Below are 27430 nucleotides of genomic sequence, written 5' to 3'. Positions count from 1 at the left end.
CAAATGCTGCATTTAAGACTATTTTGTAAATATCAATATCCTGGCCTACCCCACCCCCGGGGCTTTAAGCTATATCTCCAATTTACTATTAGTAAAATTTAATTTACTTGAAGTAAATTAGGGCTAGTGATTTTTTAATCGGGACTAGTACATTTTTTAAAACATTGATCCCATGGCTACCAGATTTTTATTCAAAATATAAAAGCCCTGCATCATAAGTTATTTCTGTGAACCCTTCATATATATATATATACATACATACAAACATACATACAGACATACATACAGACAGACATACAGACATACATACAGACATACAGACAGACATACATACATACAGACACACACACACACACACATACAGACATACACACACACACACTCACTCACACTCACTCTCACTCACACTCACATACACACTCACATACACACACACACACACACACACACACACATATATATATATACACACACACACACACACACACACACACACACACACACACACACACACACAGACACAGACACACACACACACACACACACACACACACACACACACACACACACACACATATGTACCTACCACTGTGAGGTTCTTCTCCACACTGCCATAGCTGTTGAACACCGTAGCGGTCACTGTGTGCACGCCAGTAGTCGAGAAGACATAATCCTGAAAGATATTAAACAGTTTTGTCAGGATTAGCAAGATTTACAACTGAGTTATTTATTGCACATCCTCAACGCTACTTATCAATTCCATCAGTGCACATGGCCAGACCCCATATTTTTGCAAAAAGAAAATCAATTTTACAAAGAATGATGGTAATAGAGTTCATTTTCTGCAACAAAATAAAGGTTCATTAAACACACTAATTCGGAAATCAGTAATTGTGTTACCTGGTGTAAACAGAAAGGAAGGGGAAACCTGAAGTAACCACAAAGGCTATAATTTTTTATTAGAAACACAGGGTATTTTTTTGTGTGTTAATTACACATAGGACTGCAATATACCAGCAAAAATGTAAAGTGTTTTTTATCAATAATTCCAATTTGGTTTGATGTAAAAATAAAAGGAAAACTGTTTTGCAATTAACTCAAATATTCTGTTAATATTATGTGCAAATTGTGAACACATTGATCAAGATATAAATAAAACTGCAATACTCACCTATAGTGGAAAATGTCGCCTGCTCATGGAATTCAGAATGATTATTTCTCAATATTTTTATCTTACACACAAAAAATAATCTCCAATTACCAGACACACACTAACAAAAGACTGATCATACACTGAGTTCAGTAGAATAAACATATCAAGAAAATATAATTTCAAACTCCATGAGCAGACAACATTCTTTGCCGAGAATTTGCTGTTTTCTTTATAATATATGACTAATGTTTTTTACAAACTACACATAAAAATGGGACCTTTTTACCATTTCCAAAACAGTTGTTGTTGTTGTTTTTTATGTCAAGCCAAACTAGAAGTATTGACAAAAACACTCATAATATTGGCTAGTATGGGGTATAGTATGGTGTATAGTTTTTAATATACAAGTTAGAATGGGAAAAAACAAAACAGGTAGAAGATACTCAACTCAGAGATAAATCACTCTTGATTCATCCCAATAATAATGTAAAGAAATGTTAAACTGAACCATATTATGTAATTGTCTATCTGTAGTGTCAATTTCAATGTATATAGTTGACATAGGTCACCACTCAACACCATTATGTAGGTGCTATGCAAAAAAAAAAAAAAAAGATTTAATTAAATTACAATGTGTGCATGCAGCTGTTCACCCTCTAGTTACCTAATTTCAGCCAGAATCTCTTCCAAATCTTGTTTACAGCATTGCATAATACATCACAATAGGAAGGGCAATTTGTTTAATCATGGTGATATACTTAATTGGCTCCAATAAACACAGATAAGGGTCAAGATACACAATGTAAGACAAGCAAAGGGCCTTCATGGGGATATCCACATCGAGGGAATACCAAAATGCTGTCACACATAATGTCTTTAATAAGTTACACAACAATCAATATACATCTAAACAAATAATTTCTATATAGAAATAGTTTCAGCTGAAGTTCCAGCATTTTAAAATAAAAATGTAGTTAAAAAAAAAAAAAAAAAAAAGGAAACAGAGATTTTGCAACACCCACTGTTTTAACTTATTCTTCACAGTGAAACAAGATTTTGAAAGTCCCAACAAGATGGACAACAGCTACCTCTGACATGCCATCAGTTACTGAATGATACTTCAAACAAACAGATCCCTTATGTGGATTCATTCTTTTGGTGCATGTCAAAGAGAAAATGTTCTTTCTTATCTCCCTAGAACTAGCCTCTCCCGTTACACGATTTCATTCTCAAGGTATCCACTTTGATGTTTGTAAACTGCTAGTAAAGTTTACAATCTTCTCCTGAAATGCCACTTTAACTTTTATCTGGCACATCCAAATGGGTTGGACAAATTTATGGCTTGTCTTTATTTGTATGGGTAAACACATACAACAAACCTCTCAGGACTATTGGACATTATCAGATAAAAACGTATGTAACAACATTTGCTATCGTGATCAAACTGTCTGGAATTATCCACCAAATGCACAAGAAATAAGATGGAATATGTATTGTTTTTCTTACTAGGTATTTCTAAATAATGTCTGCCAATAAATTTTTATTTTTATTATTGCATCAATTTTAATAAAAAAAAGAGTTTTTAAAATCATTTAGCTATTAACAATAACTGAGATTATATATGCATGTGATCTTCTCCAACCAATGAAGTAATAAACTATTTTCTTCCTTATATTATCTCTATGTTACTAAATAGGCCTGTTCCACAATTGATCACACGATGGCAAGGAAAGAAAAGGAATGTTTAACAACTCAAGCACATTTTAAATTGTGGCCGTTTTCTGTCAAGACAAACGGCCATTTTAACATTTGTTCCCGAAAGAGGAGAAACTTACTGCTGCCACATGGGCTACTCCTACTGATAAAGCAGAGAGGGATCTTTTCTATAAGCAGGACAGTACAACCAGTCATTGGGGGAGGGGTGTGTGTTACTAGTTGCAATCCCCATTGGTGAACCATCCAGTGCACCATGACTGATAATATCAAAGGCTGTGGTATGTGCTATCCTGTCTGTGGGATGGTGCATATAAAAGACCCCTTGTTACTAATGAAAAAATTTAACAGGTTTTCTCTCTAAGACTATATATCAGAATTACCAAATGCCTGACAGCCGGTGATTAATAATCAAGGGAAAAGATGCTGTATACTTGATAAGCACAACATACTAATCACAGGTCCTCCCATCACTCATGTGATCAATTCTGGAATAGCCATTAGATAACGGATCACATTTTTGATTAAAACTGTCAACTATTACACCTGAATTTCATGGATTTTGCATATTTTACTAATCACATAATTTTATAAATCTATATACTGTATATGTTTAATGTCGCATATATGTATATTATATATGCATGCAACAACACAAATATGTATGCATATAATATAACAAATATTGTTTTGTAAAAAACAAATACAAAACCCTTGACTTCTGTATTACTCATTAAAAAAGAAAGGATAATGTGTGGACACCCCAGCACATTTTAAACATCTAACATGACTTCTGCATTACTCATTTAAAAAGAAAAGGATAATTTATGGACACCCCAGCACATTTTAAACATCTAATATAAGTCTAACATGTTGTTATTGCAACAATTAGTCTAGACAGTAAAATGAAATTTTTGTTTCCATAGGCTAATTCTATTATATTGCAAATAGATTTTGTTTTATCTCAGGAGTCAAATATGGCCTGTCATTATTTAAAGAAAAAAAAAAGAAAAAAAAATAGCAGGCCAAATGTAATATCCCATGCTAAGAAAAAAAATATATGGCCTGTTGGAAATAAAACAGGGTAAGAAAGTGAAAAATTGGGACTGCAATTTTCTGGTCGGTTATAGCAGGCAAATTTTTATTTCACCTGCAGATCTTACAAAAAAACAAAAAACAAAAAAAATTGACTGCTTTTAACAGGTTGCTATTTCAAGCCCAGTGTCTACACTTTTCCAAAGACTTGATTTTTAACATACCCACCATGAGGCACTGGTTGTAATGGGAAAACCCAATGGATCCACAACCCATCACATCTCATATCAATGTTTAATTACCGAGTTACACCCTCCCTCAAGCGGTCATGTTGTGAATGACTAGAGTAAGTACAATTTAAACTCTATATAGATCACATTAAAATTATTCTGTCCTTAATTCCTTTTATTTCTTATACACAATGCACATCTTAACATTATTTTTCAAAAATGTTTTTTGTCAAAAATAATTTTATATTCACGTCTTTAAAAAATGTCATGTTATACACAATAAAATTAAAATAAAACTCTTTGTAAATTTTATAAAGTATAATTAAAAATATGTAAGTTGGTTTGAGGTAAGTTTATTATGAATTAATATGAATACATGTAGCATTATACAGGGTATAAATAGGGTTATTGTGGTTATAATTCACACATGTTTATATAGTACTGAAGGATTTCACACTTAAAGCTACTACACAATAAAAAGCCACATTATATACGGAAAACAAAAATACATGCAATGTGTTTATTTTTCAATGACTTATCAAAAGTTTATAGGCTAACCTTATAACAAAATGATTCATTATGAGCTATTCATTTTAAATCTATTTTACTGTATACTTTGTATTCACAACAAGAAGTAAATATTTCTACTGTTGCTTTCATGTAAACAGGGTAAGTTGTTTTTACAAAATGCCTACACTAAACTTTCCAAACTATCAAAAAATGAGGATGATCATAGTTATCTGAATGTGACCTCATTTATTGATAATTTTCAGTATGTCACTACTGTTGGGAAATATCTTATGATTATGTTACTATTGGAGTTAACTGCTGGCCAATTTCCTTTTAGTCAAAAAGCTATTTTAATGATGCATTTCCAATTATTTTTTATTAAACTGAAATAGCCGTTATTAAAAATTAAAACATATGGAATGTCATCTGATATTTCAATACAACTTGGCAAAACATTTTTTAATTTTGTGGGAGGGGGGTCTTGTTTTAACTTTACTTTATACCTAGTTAACTTCAGAACATAATTTTATACTCATCAAAACAAGTCATTGTTATACTGGATATTAATATTTGTATAAATACATACATTAGCTTTTTATTTTAGCCAAATTTAATATAGGTTTTGTTGTTTAGTGTTCACCCATAACGATTGTTTAGTATAAATGAGGGAAATTAAGACCAAGACCTAAACCATATATGTATCCAAGTAAACATAAATATAATAATGTAATGGGTTTTGATTGATTCTAAAGCTTTTTACTGTTTTAACTGCTGAAATTATAACATTATAAGAAAACAATTATAGCAATAAGTAATTTTTAAAAATCTAAAAAAAACAATAAAAAAAACCTAAAACAAAAACTGTCCCAACCCTAATTAGACATATTAGAAAATAAAGGGTAATAAATGAAATGGAAATATTATAAGCATTTAAAATAACATATATACATGTACACACATATATAACACACATATGCATATATATTTGCGAGGATTAAATGAAATGCTTTTTTTTAAAAGGTTGTCATGTGGGCGACAGTTGGTTATCATGCAGCTGAAAGGTAACAACCAACCTACCTCGTGTTTCCAGGACAGTCCACTTAGCTACAATGCAAGAACAACGGCCATAGCAAAAACAAGACCCTCATAAATCAAAGCCTCAATTACTCTTCAGATCTAAGGTAAATACACTCAAATGCAGCTGGGGCTGACAGCAACTTATAACTGATTTACAAGACAAAACCCAATCATTTTACAGTCATACCTATCCTGCCTTGAAAACGTAGCCAATCAACAGGACTGTCATAAACGGGGATGACAGACTAAGTTCAAGCTTCCAGTTGCCTGGTTACAAGAAACATGCCCATCTTGGCAACATTTTATCCCACAACAGTGTGCCATATGGGTGGTCATAAAAAGCCAAGTTATCACTGGGGCTGCATTCGGTCATATAAACATTTTACCTTTAATGTTTCAGGATGGCTTGTAGCTCGAGGAGGCAGGTATAGCCAGGACCTGTCTAGCAGGATGGGATGCACTTGTAAACAGGACTTGTTTGTTTTACACCAACAACTTTCATCTCATTTTGTGATTAATCACATTTCAGTATACACACAGAAACAGACATTGTCAACAAAAGTACATAAAATGTTTTATCATTTCAAACGTTGCAAGACAATAAAATATTCAGATTAGAAATAGACGATACTAAAGTAGTGGCAGTGTGATACCTTTATTTTACAATGAGTTGTTTAAAAACTATCTAACTAGCAAAAGCAAGTTACTAGTATATACAATGGTATCAAACAGCCATAAATATAGTAATCAATTTATTACTAACCTGCAATTTTCATGGCAATCCATGGAATCTTAAGACAATCTTATGTAAGATTTAAGCTATGTCTCCATGTGCACGAATGTGTATACATGTGTATGCGCGAACGTGTGCTTATTTAAAAATATGTATTTAAATTGTGGTGTCTCCATGTGTACGTATACATATGCGTGAGCGTCTGCATAAAAAAATCATAGGCACAGAAGCCGTACATGTAGCAAATATTTCTCTATGCTCACGCAGTACAAACACCTAAATTCCATAAAATTATGTCATCAGTGAATTTCCCGCTAAATTTGAAGCCAACATTGTGTGCGTCTTTTCATGATTTCAATCTTTTCAACTTGAACACCCTAACCCTCTTTCTTAAAGTTGTGGCAATTGTCAGTGCCAGTAACATGTCATCATCCTCTTCTTCGTCCAGAAGGGCTAGAACTTTTCCCCTACTCCTATTTCGGTGGCCACTTCCTCAATTTACACGTTGTGACATCACGCCAATTTTTTTTACGCATTCTTCAAAGCACACATGAAGACAGTCATTACGCATACACATACGTCCATGCATACGTGCACATGGAGACATAGCTTTAAGATGTTGTGTCCTAAATTTACTGGTGCATAAATATACCAGTAAATCAGATGATGTATTTGTTTAAATTGTCAAGATAGATATATATATATATATTTCTGAGGACTTACTAATAACTCATCATAGTAACTAAATTAAGAAAAAAACCCACAAAAAAACCCCATTATTTTTGTCTATGAATGTACATTTAATAAAGTATTTTCAAAATACACAAGATGTATCCATTGATCCAAACTTATTACAGAAATTATGTCAACAGGAAATGTGGAATTTTTTTTTGTTTAATTTGATTATTGCACCACATGGTGGTACGAGCAGTGTTTATGTTTTCGAGCATGGAATGTCAATAACTTTGGAATGTTTATTAGCCAGACCATTTATTATTGACATTGTAAAACTTTTTTGTTAAATGTTTATAATACATGCACAGGGTTTTATTTCTAGAATATTACTTGACACCCATTGCTTTGGCACAGACCTGTCAACCCTCCCAGATTCCGCGGGAGTCTCCTGGTATTTGATCAAATCTCCTTTCACCTGTGCTGGAGACAATATCTCCTGTTAAATGACATTTTTGTAAGCATTAAAAAAAAATTGATCCTCTTTTGTCAAAATAACATAAGGGAAGTAACTCTGCCTTTTTTTCTCATTCGGAAAATGTCGACTACTTTCGGTTTTTGAGAATGTAACAGGCCGAATTGTCCCGACTGTTTAACCTTTGCCGAAGTGAGAAGTGTGGGATAGCCTATTTATATTGTTCAAAAAGCACATGGAGTTTATAAAATGACGTGTTATTATAATGTTTGTTTTCATCGTAATGGCTACGAAGCGTGTTGCCGCTAATTCAACAGGCTGTGTATTGACATTCAGTGTTGCCATATAAAAAAAACTATCCAATTTAGTTCTAATAACACCTCTGAATTGTAAAATTTCTTCCCACTGGATTACATAATGCAACTATGTCTAATCTGAACTGCCAGACTCCCGAGTTGACAGCGATACACACGATGCATTATGCATTGATGTTAAAATCACATGTCACAGCAAGACAACGAAAAGACCAATTAGCTGTATAAACATACTTGTGTCAGTTAATTTTGTATGTTTGTACAGTAAAATGTTGGTTATAAGGGTACACTTTAAGAAATTATTTTTGTACAATTAAAAAATGTTGTGTTTGACATTGACATAAAGTTACTCACGGAAATGGGTATAATTCCGGTATATTTCACACGATGTCCGTAATGAGGTTTTACTTATGATTAATGAAAATACAATGTTTATTGCATCATTATAATGACTTTAAATAAGTACCACGCCACCGTTCCTCATTATAGTAAAAACTGAATATTAATTTATACAATTTATATAAATTTGTCTTTGGTACTTAGGTACACTAACCACAAATGATAATGTAACGCAACCTGTAAGGCTGTAAGTGTAATACCGTAAATATACTAATTAATTTGTTAATGTTTGTTCATTTTTGGATAACATTTTTTAAATATGTATTAAATCATAATAATATTTAAACTTTTTTTTTTAATGCCAAGATCTAAGGTTAACAAGTATATATGACATTATATAGTATTCATATAACTTACTAGTATTATGTGAATTTAAAAAATCTCCTGCTTTTTGACAAAATCTCCTGCTTTTTCAACACACACCTCCTGCTTTCTCTTGACTAAAGGTTGACAGGTCTGCTTTGGCATGACATTTTACAAATATTGAGAATTTTCAGTTTCATTTCAAGTTAGACATTAAAAGAGTAATACTACACATGTACTTGTATTTATTCAAATTAATATATCCTATTTTGCATAAAATAGCAATATGGGGGAAGGAGGGGTGTTTTTAAAATATATCTTTATACAATAATTAAAAAAAAAAGGAATTATTTCTGTTCAGATAAGGACTTTTTTAATCCAAAATTACGAACAAAAAATTACACAGCCCAAGGGGAATGGTGTGAAATGGTGCCGATTATCAGAGTCTAGAAACATAGGTGATAAAACCTTGCTGGTGCTGAAAATATGGATTAAAATTCTGGTGAAGTTTTCACTGCAGAAGACTGCCGTCTGACAAAAGTGTTAGGTTTGTTACACATGGGTACAGACTGACTGGGCTGACTAAGGTTAGTGACATCCATGAAATGGGATTTTTCTAGCTTCCTGAGCACTCTTGATCTGGTGCTGATTTCATGGTGACACACTTTAGAAATCTGCCAATAGCTCTGCACAACTACTTTATTAATTATAGTAAAACTGTTTAGATATCATTTTATAAAACATTGTCCAAGATGCTATAACCAAAATCTGGTATATCAATGGCTGTGGTATGTGTAGTCCTGTCTGTGGGAAAGAGCATACAAAATATCCTTTGTTACTAATGGATTTCCTCTAAAGAGTAAAGTTTGTTTGATCGATCTTAAACTGACCGTGCATCAAGCGAGCACTTGACCACTGGGCTACATCCTGTCCCTTCCTCTGAAGACTACATGCCAGAATTATCAACTGTCTGACATTCAGATGATTCATTAATACTATGTGCTCTAATTGCGCCATTAAACAAGACAAACTTTATGTTGTTATGATTAAAACTTTTAATATTTTGTCTATTATTAGCCTTTTCCAGTGAATATTTATTAGGAGTCACTAAATGGATAGAAACCACACTAATTAATAATCACTGATATTGATTGGTAGTTTTCACACGTTTGCCACAAGTGTCACAAGAGAGCATCATACATGACATGTTACATTTCCATTTATCGCACACCTGGGAGAGAGATCACATTGTAATAACATTTCCATGTGTCACATTGTGATGAACAATTTCCAGTGACCAACCTGTAAACATGAGAGCTAATGTGATTGGTTAACATATCGTGGTTAGCATAATTTACTGAGACCACTTTTTCATTCATAACATTCCTACACACATACCTATTTTAAAGTACCAGTACTGTTAATGCTGATATGTAATGTAAATTATTGGTTTTCAGAATTCACTTAAAAAAACTACTATTTAAATGTGTATACAGAGGTCATCCAACACGACTCGGGCATCAAAATAAGCACATATACCCATGGTAGGACTCAAAATATGAAGTAGAATATGACAGAAAGAAATATGTTCTGCTAAGAAAAAATTAGGATCTCTGAGATGTATTTTGGAGCATTATAAAGTTAAAATGTAATAGAATCACAAACTTATCCCGAGATAAATAGAAGATGAGATGATCATACACACAGCTATCTTTTGCAAAATGGCCTGTACATTTTTGGTAATTTTAGTAGGAATTGTTTTGTTTTTTGTTTTGTTTTTTCAAATGAACAGTTTTTCACAGGTCACTCTTGACTGTCTTGATATGTGGCAACCTTCTGGTAACATGGTGTCTTGACACTATATAAAATTCTGTGCAACAACCAATTTATTGCACATGCACGCGCACGCACACATGCACATACACACATACGTGCGCGCACACACATACAGGAGGCTGGAATTTCATATAGAACAACTAGAATGACAAAGCTGCAATAACTTGCATATTATGATTAGTGAAAATATAAATATTTCAACAACAGTTTTAACCATTAAAATTACTGAAACTATATTCCTTCTCATTGGTTACCAAATTTCTACCTTGCCCTGGTGTCATATTTATGTGCATGGTGTGCACTTTAAAGACTATAACATGGTGAAATATACATTTTTAAAACTTTAGCAAAAGGTTAAACATAAAATTGACTTTATAAACGAATCAGATTAATGGGCCTGGGAGAGCGCAGTTGAAAGATTTGCACTGATATCAAGTATTAGCCATTCTTGAAAGTTAAATGCAATTATAACTTTGTTTTAAAATCAAGTTCCAAATTACTTTAGATCTTGAACTGGGGACAATAGCCAATGATTAATAAATCAATGTGCTCTAGTGTGTTGTTAAAAAAAAAAAAAACTTTTATTTTATTGAATTGGGGAGAGATTCATGCAGTCGAGCAATGCATTGCCTGAATACTAAACCAGTCTTGAAAAGAATCAAAAGTTAAAAACAATAAAGAGAAACAATAAATCAAGATCCAAGTGATTTTGATCATGCTTTTTCGGTTATAGTGATAAACTGGCCTTGGTGGCACAGTGGTTAAGCCATCAGGCTACAGGCTGGTAGGTACAGGGTTCACAACCCGGTTCCAGCTCCAACCCAGAACGAGTTCTTAAGGACTGACCCTCTTTTCTCACTCACCACTAACCAACTAACAACTAACCCACTGTCCTGGGCAGACAGCCCACATAGCTGAGGTATGTACCCAGGACAGCATGCTTGAACCTTAATTGGATATAAGCACAAAAGTAAGTTCAAATGAAATGAAATATAGTGATAAAACAGGTTATGAAGAGGAAGATTAAATCTCAGTAGAAATATGGGACAAGTACAATTAGTGTAGTAATTGTAATATTCACACTTTCATCATGAACATCAAGAGACAGATATACATGCATGCAACAAAGTTAACCAGTACTAAGGAATGAAAATGCTAAACATTTTGAAGATTTTTGTCAGGCTAATTCTCAAACTTTGAGGCCTTCATTTCTCATAGAAAGGGTACTGGGCAAAAGAAACAATTCCTTTCAGGACATCATCACTTGATTACCATCTAATTTTGTGATGGACTCCGTATTTACTAATGATCTTTGGCGATAAATATTGCAACTCTTGGTATTTGAGATATTGATTCATCATACTGTCATTTCATTCCAAATTGCTATAAAGTATCAGTTTCAAACCATGTTATCTCCATTTCCAAGACTGGCCTTGGCTCAAGCACTATTTGGCACGAAACACACACAAACGTCTGATGAAATGCATGCCAGCGTTAGTGTATGTAATTGCATTAATGGCATTAGTTTTCTCCATGGGACAGCTTGTTTTTAAAAGCCATCAAAAGAAGACACACCTCCTGCTATTTAATATCAGTTTTGTGTAACATCTGCATATTCTTTCTCATGAAATAGAGTACAGCTTTAACCAAATAACTTTATTTTTTAAAGTTTTTTAGGTGGGTTTTGGGTTTTTTTTGGCATTCTGTTGAATAAATAGTCCTACCAAAGGAAATAAGAAATGATGCACTCAGCATATTTTAATTATGGTTATATGGTGTACAACATATTGCAAAAGACCACACAGATAATGAATGAGGAAATCCACATGGGCTACACTCTTCAATTAGTACTGGAAGGAAGGAAGAAAGGAAAACTCTAGTAATGTGCCCATATCCACCCAAGGTTCAGGCACGTCCATCCTGGGCACGAGTTCTGATTTGTGTCAGATCTCCTGTCCAGGACAGAAAGAGAGAATTTTTATTGAATGGATACATTTAATTTGAAATATATTAGTAAACTGAATTAGTACTAGCAGAAAGGGCAAGGAAATTTTTGTTTTCAAAAGCATTATTTCTAGTCAATTGAAAATTGATTAGCAACTACTGTTTAATGTTTTAAAATTGTGTAACAAACTCTGAAACTTGTGTAGCCAATCGCAACATCATACTGAACAAAATGTGCCCTGAAGGGATTTTTTACAAGCACTATCCCACAGACATGCCATGGCCTTTGTTAAATGTACATCAGCTGTAAAGCATGGACTGTGATGAGAAATAGCCCAATGGGCCCAACTGACAGGGATCGATCCAACTGTGCATCAGCTGAGTGCTTTACCATTGGTTTACATCCTGCCCCTCTACCAAAGAGGGAAGGCCATAGAAACTAAATAAATAAAATGGCTAACAAAGTTTAGATATTTCTGTAACTGGGATGTTTTAGAATTCTGATGGTTTTATAAAATACTGTTTTTGTTAGTGAATATTGCTGAAGTGTTTATAATTTTAAAAATACATTATAATTTATTGTTAAAATTAGATTATTTTTTTCTTTATTTTTTTAGGGGGGGGGGGGGGGAACAGTGGAATTTGTGGAGTTTTGTTTTGGGTTTTTGGGGGGTTTTGCCCACTTCCCCCACACTAATTAGTCAGTCATGCCCCTTTTTTTTCTATTTCTAATGTAATTAACTGTTCCAAGTGGCTGACCTATAAATTCCTTTGTCACAAATAATATAAAAGTTTATACTTTAATGGCATGGATAAGCAAAATGCTAAAAATTGGGGTGTTGGGAGGGAACAGCGCTCTAAATTGATATTAGCAAGAATGTTACAAATAAAACTTTTTATTATATTTTTTAAGAATTTAAGAAAACATAAACAAAAGCACCAAGTGGGAGTTAAAAGATGGGGAGGTCAGACTTCATCCTTGATGTGAATTTGTCTGATTAATACAAACTACACAACTTTACTAACAAAAGCTTGCAAAGCAAGAAAAACAGGTTCAATTCGTATCTCAGAACATCCACCAATATTCAGAAAAGTAACAATACACTTACAATATTTTAACATTTTATTTCCTTTTTCTTTAGTTCCATTTTTTTTTAATTTGTGGAAGAAAAGATAAATCGAATGATATTCTAAAAGTGCTGGTGTGTTTAATGTTATTCTTCCAATTATTAAGAAACAAACAGCAGTTTTTATTAAGAATCCAGAAAAACAAGTTTAGCATCCAAAAATATCCTCAGCTATTTTAGTATGGCAAAATAAATTTAATAATTTTTAAATTTCATAGGATGTCTTCAATTTAATTTGAAATGAAAAAAACAAAACAAAAAAACAACAACAAAAAATGATTGGCATTCAAATTATGTAGTTTGTAGCAGCCTGAAGCAGTGTTGTTATGTGAACTGCATAGTTATGGGTGTGTGTATTCGGAACAGTTCCGTTATATCATAAAACAATGAACTAGTTACATGTTTCAAATATAGCTCATGCATATATTTAAATATAGAGTCAAGCATGACTCAGATGGGTAGTGAAACCCAAAATAGTAGTACTCTGATGAATTTTGTTTCAACATGTGTAGCCTTAGTTTTAAACAAACTGTTTTACAATAAAGCTAATTCAATATGCTGATTATTACATTAACATTTCAGTAAATTGTTACTCAAATGTATTTGCAAAATTAAGATTAAATTCTTATTTTAAAGTATAAAATGTTGAAAATAAGAGTTTGTTTCAAAAATTAAAGGGACATTCCTGAGTTTGCTGCAATTTTAAAGATGTTATTGACTAACAGAGACTTTTTGACGACTGTAATTACATATCAAATATATATTTCTGCATAAAATATTAGTGGCTGTATATTAAATATGTTTCTGATCGTTCTAATATTTGTACTAGGTTAAATATAATTTTATTTCCTAAAAAAGATTTTTTCGACGTACGAAATTATTTGAAGACAAAAGCCAGTTTGAGCTTCTTACAAATATTAAGACTACCAGAAACACATTGACTATACAGACACTGATATTCTAAACAAGAAAATATATTTAATATGTAAGTTTAATCATAGAAATATTTTATTAGTCAAAAACATCTTACAATGCAGCAAACTCGGGAATGTCCCTTTAATTCCCATTTTTATTGTATGGCAAAAAAAATTGTAATTATGACACAATTTCTTCAAAGCAAACCCACTTCATAGAACCTGAGACAGGAGAGTACAAATCAGCAGGGTTTCTGCCAGAGGGTAAAATGGGTATGGTGCCATACCCAAAACTTTTTGCAGATATTTTAAGTTAACCTTTCGACTGTTATCATTACTGTATGATTTCTCTAACCCTAATTTTAAACTTAACCCATTTTCTTTCTGGGAGGAGGCCCACCATACCTCTGTTGACTGTGGTTGCATTCAATTCCATACCGCTATACCCCAAAATGTCTTTCTGGCGGAAACACTGACCAGATTTTTATAAAACGGTCGTGGGATGGAAAAAAAAAACAATATGTCTATCTAGGGAATTGCATGGATCTTATGACCCATGCACTTCATATTAGCACTCTGACAAGCTAAATCCTGCTCCATAAAATGTTGATGTCATCAGAATTTGTTAAAACTGAAATCTATGTGTATTTACCAATTTTCCACCAAATACAATTTCAGTTCATCTTTATCTACTTCTCAAACAAGGGCTCCGACTATGACACGTGAAATGTTGATGTGTATCACAGATTGACAAAACTCATCAAATTAAAGTACACCACAATACATGATTTTTTTTATCAACACTTGAGATATCATATTAGACAGCCCGTCAGAAAGGTCTTCCTGCAGAATCTATAACAGCCTTCCCTATCTGTAGCTGATCAGCACATTTGTGTTCACAACTGCAATACTCAACTAAAACGGATCAAACACAAATTTCATGTGTCATAGGGCAATTAAAGCCAAATATGCTGAAATAATATTTTGTGTTGACATTTAATTTACAGTGTAACGTAAATATTACTGGTAATTTCACATGTCCGTGCCAACTCGTGGTACCAGTTTATGAAACCGTTTTATTTCATTACTGAAGAAATTATTGATCAACAGAGTGAAAGAGAGCTGAACGGACAAGAAAGAACCAAATCCTAGCTACGAATCACACTGCACTCGTGTATCTATCAGTGAAGTTCTTACTTTTATTACTATTATTTTAAACACAACAAAAAACCACATAAATACACAAAATATTCTTATAATAGTTAATTAAAATAAACACTATAAACTGAAAATAAGCGATACCATTTATTTAATGTTTGGGGTTTTTTAAAGAAAGAAAAATATTTTATTCCTCAAAAAGAATTTTTGTTTTACTTTAGTTGTTTTTAGTTTTTTTAACATATCACAAGTTATTTATCTAATAATAAATAAAACTTATTTCAATAGTTAAATTTGTTTTGTTTAACAACACCCAGAACACATAGAGATTATTACATGAGCTTGTGTGTCTTACTGATTTTACGAAACAAGTGTCCGGATTATTGTCTTATCTGAGCGAGAGCTCACGAACGATTCACGCACGAGTGTAATCCAAAATATTATTTTCACGAATAACAAGCTAGAACCATGTCAAAATGTTTCAAACGTAACTAAAAAGAGATGACGAAACAACGTCATTTTGATAAGCGTTTACACTGGGGAAGCTGCATTAAGTTATGACATTGCTTCACAAAATTACGTCATTCGTTGTGCACGTGAAATCATTATGATACACGTGGGTCATACTGGATAATAAATTGATTTATTAATCTTCATCAAACATCCCACCACTTATTTCAATATTTTAAAAGCAACAAAAATAATTCAAACAAAAATAGTAAACAGATATTTGTGCAGGATATTTCACCAGGATCTCATGACTGATGGGACTGAAAAAATTAGCGTGAGTAATTCATACTTGAAATATGTTTTCATGCCACTGAATGATGCAATACACCACTGATAAATTAACGCCATAGAAATGACATAATTAAATATATATATTGGGAATTTTCAGTAGTGCCACTTTCTTTTGTGAAGGGTCTTATGTTCGGACCCACAGAATGCCTGGATAAATGCCTGGTGACTAAGACATTTTCCTATCAATTTATTCTTCTCTCTTTCATCATGGGCCCATTATCTTGATCACTGATTTAACTTTTACCCATATCTGGTATGAATGACTCAGTTAAAGCAGAACCCAAAGTCAGAATAATGCATGACATAATGCATTGATCAAAGTTAGAAAATATATAACACTTTTGAGGACTCGTCCATGATGTTATCAGGGAAGTAAATGCTAAGATGACATTTAAACACTTTTTTGTTTTTTTTTAAAGGATGGGGTAAATGCTAAGACTCTCTCTAGTCATTCCCACAGGGAATGTTTATTTCAAACTGTGGAATTTACTACAAGCTATTTATTTCTGAGCCGATTGTGTTCTAAACTGCACACAAAAATAGTATTTTTGATTTATTCCCAAAACACTTTTACATAAATTCTTTATACTTCTGACCAAACTGAAATTATTTAGAAAAACCATGTTTGTAGGAGGATGGGACAGACTATATAGGTACATCTACAGAACAGCCTGATCACAAGATTCATACTGTAGTTTTCAAATTGGATAACCTTTGTTCTGTTAGAGTTTGTTGGACAAAGACAAATGGAATTTTTGTCTACACATTTTCAAAGAAAATTCCTGTTCATCAAGTTTCATCTGTTGCCGTGCTATTCTGAACTCCACCAAATAAAAGTCTAACCAATATAGATTGGTCAATTGGGTTATTTAAGTAGTATGTCTTTTGCATACAGCCTTTATTACATATGACAACAAATCTGATTTTTTGGTACGAGGATGTGAAATAAAACATTTTAGCTCTAATATGAAATGCATTCTATACAGGTATTTCATTAATCTTGTGAGAGGGTTTTAAATTAATCTTTGTGCCAAATAAAAACGTTTCGACTTGAATATCTCCAAAGACAGTGAAATCTTTGAGAGGTTTAAGACATCTCAAGTTTGTTAATCTTGGCGTTTCCAAAAGTGATTCTAATCAATAACCGTTTGTGCCCATCGATCGTCGTTAGAGCTGATTGGTTGGTACACTAGCCGACTTTGGACCCCAAATTATCGAGATACATGAAACATGAAACATCTGCTTTTTCAGCACAAAAGTTTGTCTCTCTGGGCAATCAATGAAAGCAATTTTACTCGTATTGGAAATATCCTCCAAGAGCGTGTGGTTTATCTCCAAGTCATGATCAATCGTGCATATTCGTGGCCGTAATTACATTACCGACATCTACGTGCGAGATGCAATTGAAGCAAAAGCTGCAAAAACCATGTCCACTAGCTTATCCAAAGCAGAAATGTGACCAGCTAAATTAAATTGATGGGTCTAACAACATCGGAGATAATCACCATTACTGGCCGAACATAGAGCTGGCCTGCTACGGGGCCGGGGCATGGCGATGTCTTGGTAATGGTATTCATCTGGGTTTTAGACATGATCAAATTCACTCCTTCCTATTTAGCAGAGAAAAACAAACAGCACTGCCTCCACCAGATTGTTCCACTTCCCACAGGTTGTATAGAGTTGCTAAGAACAAACACAAGTGCAGCTGATACTGGACATGGCTTTCAGTTCATGCACATGTCGTGGACACCATTAACAATAGCCCAAACTAGTTTGTATCTAGTGGGTATTTTCTTTCAGTTCAGCTATCTCAGATACCATTAACAATATCTCAAAAGGCAGTAGCTGAAAATGATCTTTAAGGAAGCAGGTGAAAATGAGCTTTCTTCTAAACCAGGATGTAGAGTTTATTGACAACTGCAGCATGCATGAAATTGAAACAGTGAATCACAGCACACCACCACACAACACATACATACAAATAATTGAGTGACATGATTTATATTTAAGCTAGGAATCTGACTTAGTATACAATATATGAACTTACTAGTCCTTTTCAAGTAATGTTCATTCCTAATTCACTCATTTGAATGTTAATATATTCATTCATTTGTTGATTCATCTATTTGTCTGTTCATCCATCCATCCATCCCATTTACATTATTCATTTATCCATTCATGTGTCTGTTATTCTACAGTCTATCATTTGTTTATTCTTTTATTTAGTTATTCATTATAATGGCTACCAAACATGACAGAAACAAAAAGTAAACTTTTTTTAAAAAGAACAAATATGTATCTATAAAGATACTGATTTCACTAACTGAACCAAGACATATTTTATGAAATTGTAGCTTAAAAGTTACAATATTATGCAATAGTAAAACAATATGATCTTTCAGTTTACTTTGAAAAAATTTCAGCCTTTGTTTCATAATACTATATTTTGTTTTTGAAAAAGGAAAAAAAAAAGGAACAATCTTTTTGGAGAAAAAGAGAGAGAGAGAGAGAGAGAGAGAGAGAGAGAGAGAGAGAGAGAGAGAGAGAGAGAGAGAGAGAGAGAGAGAGAGACAGACAGACAGACAGACACAGACAGACACACAGACACAGATGGGCAGAGACAGCGTCAGACATACAGAGACGGAGACAGACAGAGACGGAGACAGACAGACATACAGAGACGGAGACAGACATACAGAGACAGACATACAGAGACAGACATACAGAGACAGACATACAGAGACAGAGACAGACATACAGAGATGGACACTGACATACAGAGACGGAAACAGACATACAGAGACAGAGACCTACATGGACATAGATAATAATCGTTATTCAGGTTGATTTTCTGCTTTTTTGTAGTTGTTTTAAGAATAGCATCAAGTTACTTACATGTGTATGGTACTATTAACAGTAATGACTGAGAAAGCAAACATGTTACACTCCGGATATAAGATGACACCAGACAAATAAGCACATAGTTTTCACTTGAGAATCCTGAGATCATAGCAATGAATTCTTCTTCTTTTTTTTTTAAATAGTTGCCATGTTGCCAGTGTTTTGGCAATGTGAAATGCTGCATGTACATTTGTAGTGATTCATGGTTGATAAAGCTATACAACCCCAGGCAATTCCTGTACAGCCTACATGTGTCTATATGACACTTAGACAACGTCACCACTCAAGAACAACCTGCTCTGTTTCAGTTAAGAGAACAAAAAATAATTGTAAACACATGAACTTAAATCTAGAGAGAGAGAAAAACGTTCCTATTTCTTACTTTTTTTTCTTCTTTTTTTTTTTTTTTGTGGAGGCGGGATGCACAGGGGATTACTGATGTAATGCTAATGAATGAAAACATTTTAAAATGGAAAGACTCAATGTTGGGTTTTGTATACTGAATGAAAAAAGGTATTGATCATGATTTAGTGTCAAGTTAATGAAAACTAGTGTCGGCAATCAGTTGGAATTTCATCATGGATCATCAGTTATAATCGGGTATCACTAACCGATCAAACTTTGATCACAGTTAGAATGACATATTATAAGGACCATGATCCTATAATGTATTCACCAGGGTCTGGACCTTACAAATGGCTAATTCTGTCTTTAATAACTATTTTACATGGGGTTTGTTTTTTAACATACACATGAACAAAAAGATCAACCATAACATGTGTGCATCATTACCTATCATCTCATCCGGAGGAACAATTATAGTTAACATTTTCACACACAATCGATTATGGATTTTTATAAGCCAAAACTGATCATTATCAATCACTGGAACATCATTGAAGATCCACAAAGGGAACCCAACAGTGGGTTTTATTTCATGTACAGGTTACTACAATAAAATCTGCCTTGCAGCCACCTCTGTTAAGTATCCATCCAACTGTCCTATACAGCCACCTGAATATTCTACAAACATAATACGAGCTGTTTTAAATGGCTACCTATTGATTCTTCCCTGAATGACTTGCCAATATACCGTATAACCGGAAATTTTCGAGGATTTTTATTTTCGTGGGTTTCGAGGGTAAGTAGTCAGCATCGAAAATATAAATCCTTGAAAATATTTGAAAAAATCAACAAATTCTAACTAAAATATTTATTGTGCAAACCGTAACACACTGACAATTTACCAGAACATTTTATTTCCTGTCATGCGCAGTCCACCGGATACGACAAGAGAATAGTATAGTCAAAACAACAAGTTAGAATTTAAAAAAAAGTTATTGCGTGAATCTCACTGTCTGTAGAATGAAATATTTTTTAATTTCGTATATTGTTTTTGTCAATGTCCGCCCACACTGCATCAGAGGTTCTGGGGTGGATGAAAGCAGATTTCAACATTTCCTGGCGTATTTTTAATTCTGCCATAACTTTCATAATCCACCTTGCATGAATTTGTTTTATCGCCAAAGTACGCACTTCGATCTTGATGTCCGTTACAACTTCGCCGTGTTTCATAGCCAGGGAAACCCGCTTTGAATACCATGTGGTAAAATTAGACTTCATGGTGTCCTTAAGTGCTTTGTTCACACATACGTCGTAATTGACTTTACACAAAATCAAAGACTGTGATCAGTTGTCTGTCAAATAGCATACCGGGTATCACAGTGGCCAGTTAGGCTACAGGTGACTGTTCTATTGTTTAACTTTACACTTCGGTAGTATCCAACAACTGGCAGCCGAAGTGAAACTTTAATCAACAATAGCAAGTATTCTCGCGACTAGACTTGCTAAAACTCGAAAATAAAATCACTTTCAATTCAGATTTGGCAAACAACGAAAATAAGAAACCTTGAAATGTTTTTATACCCCAAACCACGAAAAATTAAGACCACAAAAATGTCCGGTTATACGGTAGTAACTATACAGTGCACCATACATGTATTAAATTAAAATTATGCACTTGTATGTAATCAAATAACAGTATTAACACATGAATTTGAACATAGGTTTCTTTGTAAACTAAACATTATATATGTTTCACATTAATATTATACAATAATTGATCTGATTCGTTGCTTGAACATGAAGTAAACTGATATCAGTATCTTGATAGGTTATATGAATATTTTATCACTTCAAATGTGATATAGATCTATATATTTAAAGGCCTTATTGTCACATGGAAAATGCCATAGTGTAACCTCTATGATTAATGAGCAGATTGAGACCACACCCTTAACATATAAGTACTCTGATTTAAGGTATAGTGTTACAAACAGGTGGAAAAAATTATGAGACAACCATTTTTTCCTCCCTCATTTGAGATATGCAGATAAAAGAAGGCAACATTTTTGCTATTAACTGTTGAGATGCATTTCCCTTTGACCTTTCTATTGTCTGTAACTGGCTTTTAGGAGCCATCATTGTTGGCAATCTGCAACACCTTCTGCCCGCTTGATCCGATTCCCGAATATTTCGGTAAAGGTCAAACAAGCTGCACAGCACAAGTGGAACCGAGTCTACTGAGATATTTATATATATTTTTTTTATACATCCAAGAAATGTCTGTGAACCTGATCTTACATATCATAATAGACATTTGTGTAAATGCTTTACTGGGGTGCTGGTTATCATGCACAGAAAATATTAGAAAATATTAACACGTAACACCTTGTTTTCTGTTTAAAGGACTGACCTGAATTTGCTGCTGTTACAAGGTAGTGCTGACTAACAGGACCTCAAGTCTTTTAATGACTATAATTAAATACATTTTCTTTTTCAGAACATCAGAGTCTATATATTGTCCATTTCTGATCGTTCTATTGTTTGTAGCAGTTTAGACTTTCATTTTACTTTCTAAGTAAAGATTTTCCGAACAAATGAAATTATTGAGAGGTAAAATCCAATTTGGGTGCATAAAAATATTTTATTCACAAATACTGATATTCTGAAAAAGAAAATGTTTTTTTTTTATTTGTCATCAGATACATGTTACAGTGGAAGCAAACTAGGACAGTTTCTTTAAACTGTGAAGAATAATAAGGTAATTTATTACAGTGATACCCAGCACACCATGTCAAACCAACCCCCTCATTGTACCTGTTCTATTGTCATGTACATACCCAGCACACCATGTCAAACCAACCCCCTCAATCTACCTGTTCTATTGTCATGTACATACCCAGCACACCATGTCAAACCAACCCCCTCAATCTACCTGTTCTATTGTCATGTACTGGTATAAATTTGCCTACTCTTTACTGGTTAAAAGCATGGCTCTACCTGTATCTATATAATATTTCAAAGATTTATTTTATTTAATAATTTTTCACTTTTAATCATTGGCAAAACTACATGTAGAATTTTTTTTTTTAAATTACCAAATTTGTTTATTCTCTAATTATGTGCAACTTTCCAAAATGGTCATGTATATTTAATAATAATTTATGATAAAATAACACACATATTTTATTTTGTTGACAATTAAGACGTTGAAATCTAAAACAAGAATTCTGAGAGTACTGTTAAAGCAATACATGTGCCTTACAGGGGCCAACACATTTCTGCATCTCCTAAATTCAAGAGCCATAATTGTACAAAACAGGTAAATTGTCTTGATGTAACAGAATATGATAAAATTATACATAAACGTTTTTGCTCAATATCTGGAGGCATTGCAAAAATAAGTCTGGGAAACACATTTCAGTATCTCCAAAGTTCAAGGGCCCAACTTTGTTAATAATGGGTAAATAACCATGAAAGTCAACCTGATTTGTTCATGATAAAACTATACACAAAATTACAGCTCATAGCTAGGCATTGTGAAAAAAAAGGAAACATCCAGAAAACTACAAGTATGAAGACTAAAAAATGTGTCTTGTTATTTCATAAATTCAACTCTTAATGTTCCATGCTATGGATAAATAGCATCAAAAACCATAAATACCCCCCAATATGATCATGCATATTTGTGTTTTATACATAACATTATTCTTCAACTATGAGGCCTTCTAAAAATAAAAGTTTCCAAAAGTAAATATAAGAATTATAAAACAAAACTCTTAAATGCAATTCAGCTCAAGGTCGGTATTTTACATACATGTATTATCGGAATGCCGATGTGTTCATCAATAAACCTTGCAAATGTTTTTAAAAATTAATGACAGAGAAAATGTGCTTTTCCCTCCAATTAAAAATGAATTCAGTGACTTATTTATAGATGTGTCAAAAGTAAAGTATGATAGTCTATGCTTGACACTGGTTGGGAATGTAGTATTACAACTATAACAAGATAAAATACATTAATATTACTGAATTTATTAATATTACTATACAGAATATTTACCCTCTCTATTATTCAAGTTGGAATCGGGTAGAGACAAAGAATATGGAGCATATAAACTCACCAGTACACTAGCTATCCTATCAGTTGAAATACAAATGGTATGTCAACTATGAGATTATATACAAAACTTATAATTTCTGTTAGATTGATTACATGGCAGTGTCAGGGTAATACAACAACTAGTGGAGTGCAGGCCCGAGGCTAAATTATCATTGTTTGTGTACACGTCAAAACCTAGAGGAATGAAACATTGACTCAGAGACGAATAATCAAACAGCCATAGCTGTAAAATATTCACTTTGAAACATTTAAAAAAAAAAAAATTGTATATATTTTCAATGCATGCCCAGCCAATTATTAACTATGACTTTTTATAATGATTTATGATTATTACCTAAAATTAAGATTAAAACAAAAATTCATCAATTTAATCTATCCACGTTACTACAATTTATCTAGTTGAAAGATGTTTTTCCAAATCTCTTAGAGATTTGCAGTTATCCAGAGCAAACATATATAATCATCCCAATAAGCAGGGATGAAATGATTTCTATGTATTTACAGTAAATGTATAAACAAATTGATATTAAAAAAAAAAAAAAGTTTAGTTTGAGGTGGGGAAATCCACAGTGAAATATACAACTGGACATTTTCAGTCACTGACACTACATTAAAATTCAATTTTTAATTTCAAATACCTCATCTTGGTCACCATTTATCTTTGAAGCATTTTTAATTTTTTTTGCCGTTAGGTTCATATCACTGTTTATCAGATGACCATAGGCAAACTTAATGCTGAAGTAAAATTCATCAGACTACCTCATCGTTGATGGTCAATAAACAGACTGACATTAGAAGAAATCTAAAATAATATTTTTAAAATTTAGAAATGACATGCCTACCTGGATTACACCTCTGCAATCAGACCCTGCACAATGCAGACTTCCGTCGGAGGACCTGTACTCAAACGCATTTGTAGCCGAGCCTCTGTAACGCAGCACAAACGTCAGGTTGGTTCCCACAGCCACGGACACTTCAAGAGACACTGATGAGTTGACAAAGACCGAGATGACGGCGCCTTCCTGCCAGTTGCTGTACGGTGCAGGGATGCAGGACGGAAGATTTTCCTTATCATCTAGCAGGATTATCTGAAGATGTCGAGGTGCTGGCAAGATCACAGACACTGTCAGCTGGGTGGACAGGGTGGAGATATTGTTCTTGCAGGTTACATCTGAAACACACCAGATCAGATTCCCTATTACACATATATACGCAAACATTTTGTCTTCATCTCTGTTTGTATGCTGGGTATTAAGGTGGGTTTGTGGGTGCAAGAAGGACTTGCACTATTACAATGGGCTACAAACCAATGTTCACATACAATATTTGTAAAGGGATGTACTTTATATCATCTGGAATGAATATTTCAGTGACTATGCAGTAGTGTTGGGAAACAGTTGGAATTTCATCAATGGTCATCAGTTATAATTGGTTTGCACCAACTGATCAACTTTCAAATAAACAATCGGTTAGAATTATGTTAGTGTTTTCCCTAGCTTGTTTTAGCATGGTGCAGCACCATGTCTCAATAGTCTAGCACCATCTTGCCTCAATCAGTGCCATGCGGCCCTGAGATTAAACAAGCCTTTTTCAGTAATTAATTCTAAAATTGCCTTTATAAAACACAAAAAAAAGGTATTATTAATTAATAAAATATGCCTTTTATATCTTTTGCCATTCATTTATTAAAGCAAGCACACATAAATTACATTAATGTTTTTTTGTTTTTTTTAAATTGTATTTTTAATGAAAAACAAGTGCCCCAAAAATGGTGAAAATGCCCCAAAAGTGTTTGGTCTATCATGCCTTGCCTAATTTCTAGGGAAATCATTATATGTGAACATAAGAAGGATTTGAATCATAAACATCATGCATCTGTTGTGTTCACTGGCATAAATCCTACAAATCAATAATTTTATCTTTTATAATATTTGATATCTTTTTTCTTTATATGCACATCAAAACAAACACCAACCCCAATATATTTACATCAATTCCATTATCTAAGATGGAGGAACAATTACAATTAACATTTTCCAAAACGATCGATTATGGATTTTCATAATCGATCATCACATTGTTAAGTTCAAACTGAACAATTTTCGATTATAATCGATCATTGGAACATCGCCACTATTCAGACATCTTGGATCAAACAACTGACCACACTGTTCCTCCTCCAAAATTGCATGTTTATTTTAAAGACTTAACTTCTGGGGTAAAATATGGGTGATTTTTTCTAATAATGAAAAAAGATAGCAACTGGATAACACTGTTAGATTGTTAAAAGTGATAATAAAGAAAAGAAAAAAGTAAAACAATTACATACTTTTGCCACTGAAAAGTTGACTGATACAGACTTTGATAAAGAAGACAGAAATGATCTAGATACATGTGTGTGGTGAATATTCCACCTGAGAGACCTTGTTACTGTCCTTCAGAGGGGTGTACAAACAGGTACAACAACTTTCTTTGATACTTCCTCTCTAAAACAAGGTGATGAAGTGTACTACGAAGGAGATGAAAGAAACCCGCTGTACAGTCTCTTAATGAAAACTACTCAAGCTCTAGATCAGACAAAATCCAAACAGGCATGGAATCCGAACTGGGAGCATGTCTCGGGCAGACGTGCCAGTTTTAGCTCAAGTGATGAAGTCGGTGAGTTTACATAAAGTCTTTAGATCAAAGACCAGATGAAGGGATGTCTTCAGGCAGTGTACCGTCTTTTTAAAACCATCTCCATACATGATTGGAGACTTCAGTTGTGACTGTCATCTCTCAACTCAGTTTCAAACATGTCAAGCCTCTTAACTCCAGCATATTCTAATGTTTAAATCATTGATACTTAGTATCAACATCATCATGACAATTATTTCTCAGTAATCACAAGGGATTCAAATGAAAAATATTACTGTCCATGTCATGAAAACTTAAGTCACCTTAAAAGTTTTTTGTGGGATTTTTTCTTGTTCTTTTTTCTTTTTATCTCTGTAACAATTAAATAAAACAAATTCTTCTTTTTTCCTTTTTTTTTTTTTAAAATACAAAGATTTGTATAATGATTTCTCAGTATTAGGTTTTGCCCAAAAATATGTCTATATCATGTAAACATATTCTCTTCAAAGAGTTTCTTAATAAAAATGGAACAAATTAAATTCTTTCTAAAAATGTTTATAAATAATTTAGCTGCTTAAAATAGTCAGTGTAGCCTAGAATTGAAAGTGCTTGTACATCTATCTACTCCACTTGGTCAAAAAGTATTTAAAATGTGCAGAATTGTGGACCTCAACATAATGACCAATATTTTGATCAAGAACATTAGGCATCTTTAAATGTAATCTTTTTCTAACTTCAATTATTTTCATACATCTTTAAAAATGACTAAATTAACTTGAAATAAATGTGTTCATGTCAATTTTAGATCTATAAATAAACATTTCTTTGCAATGACATGTCATGTATTTGCTAGAGAATTATTTGCATTAACATACATGTTTGAAACATCCATGGGCACTTCTGATTCCAATCTATAGCATTAGACAATAATTAGCTGACACTTATATGTTATCGGATTACACACGTATTCTTATTTTTCCTCAACACATCTTGACCTGAAATGCAAATGAATACCAAACAAATATTCATAAAGAACAGTTATCAGATACCAACT

General features: G+C 33.1%; 1 protein-coding gene across 1 annotated transcript in view; it reads right to left on the bottom strand.

The window, feature by feature from the left end:
* Positions 1-27430, bottom strand: part of LOC121381607 (polycystic kidney disease protein 1-like 1) — a 246383-nt gene that overhangs the window by 160342 nt on the left and 58611 nt on the right. The window contains exons 6-7 of the mRNA XM_041510943.1: positions 24603-24931; positions 587-673 (exon numbers count right to left, since the gene is read on the bottom strand). Coding sequence (XP_041366877.1) covers positions 587-673; positions 24603-24931 — 416 coding nt within the window. The remainder of the gene's footprint in view (positions 1-586; positions 674-24602; positions 24932-27430) is intronic.

This window comes from Gigantopelta aegis, chromosome 9 (assembly GCF_016097555.1).
Source record: "Gigantopelta aegis isolate Gae_Host chromosome 9, Gae_host_genome, whole genome shotgun sequence".
Lineage (NCBI taxonomy): Eukaryota > Metazoa > Mollusca > Gastropoda > Neomphalida > Peltospiridae > Gigantopelta > Gigantopelta aegis.
This window is presented reverse-complemented; position numbering and strand designations above follow the sequence as displayed.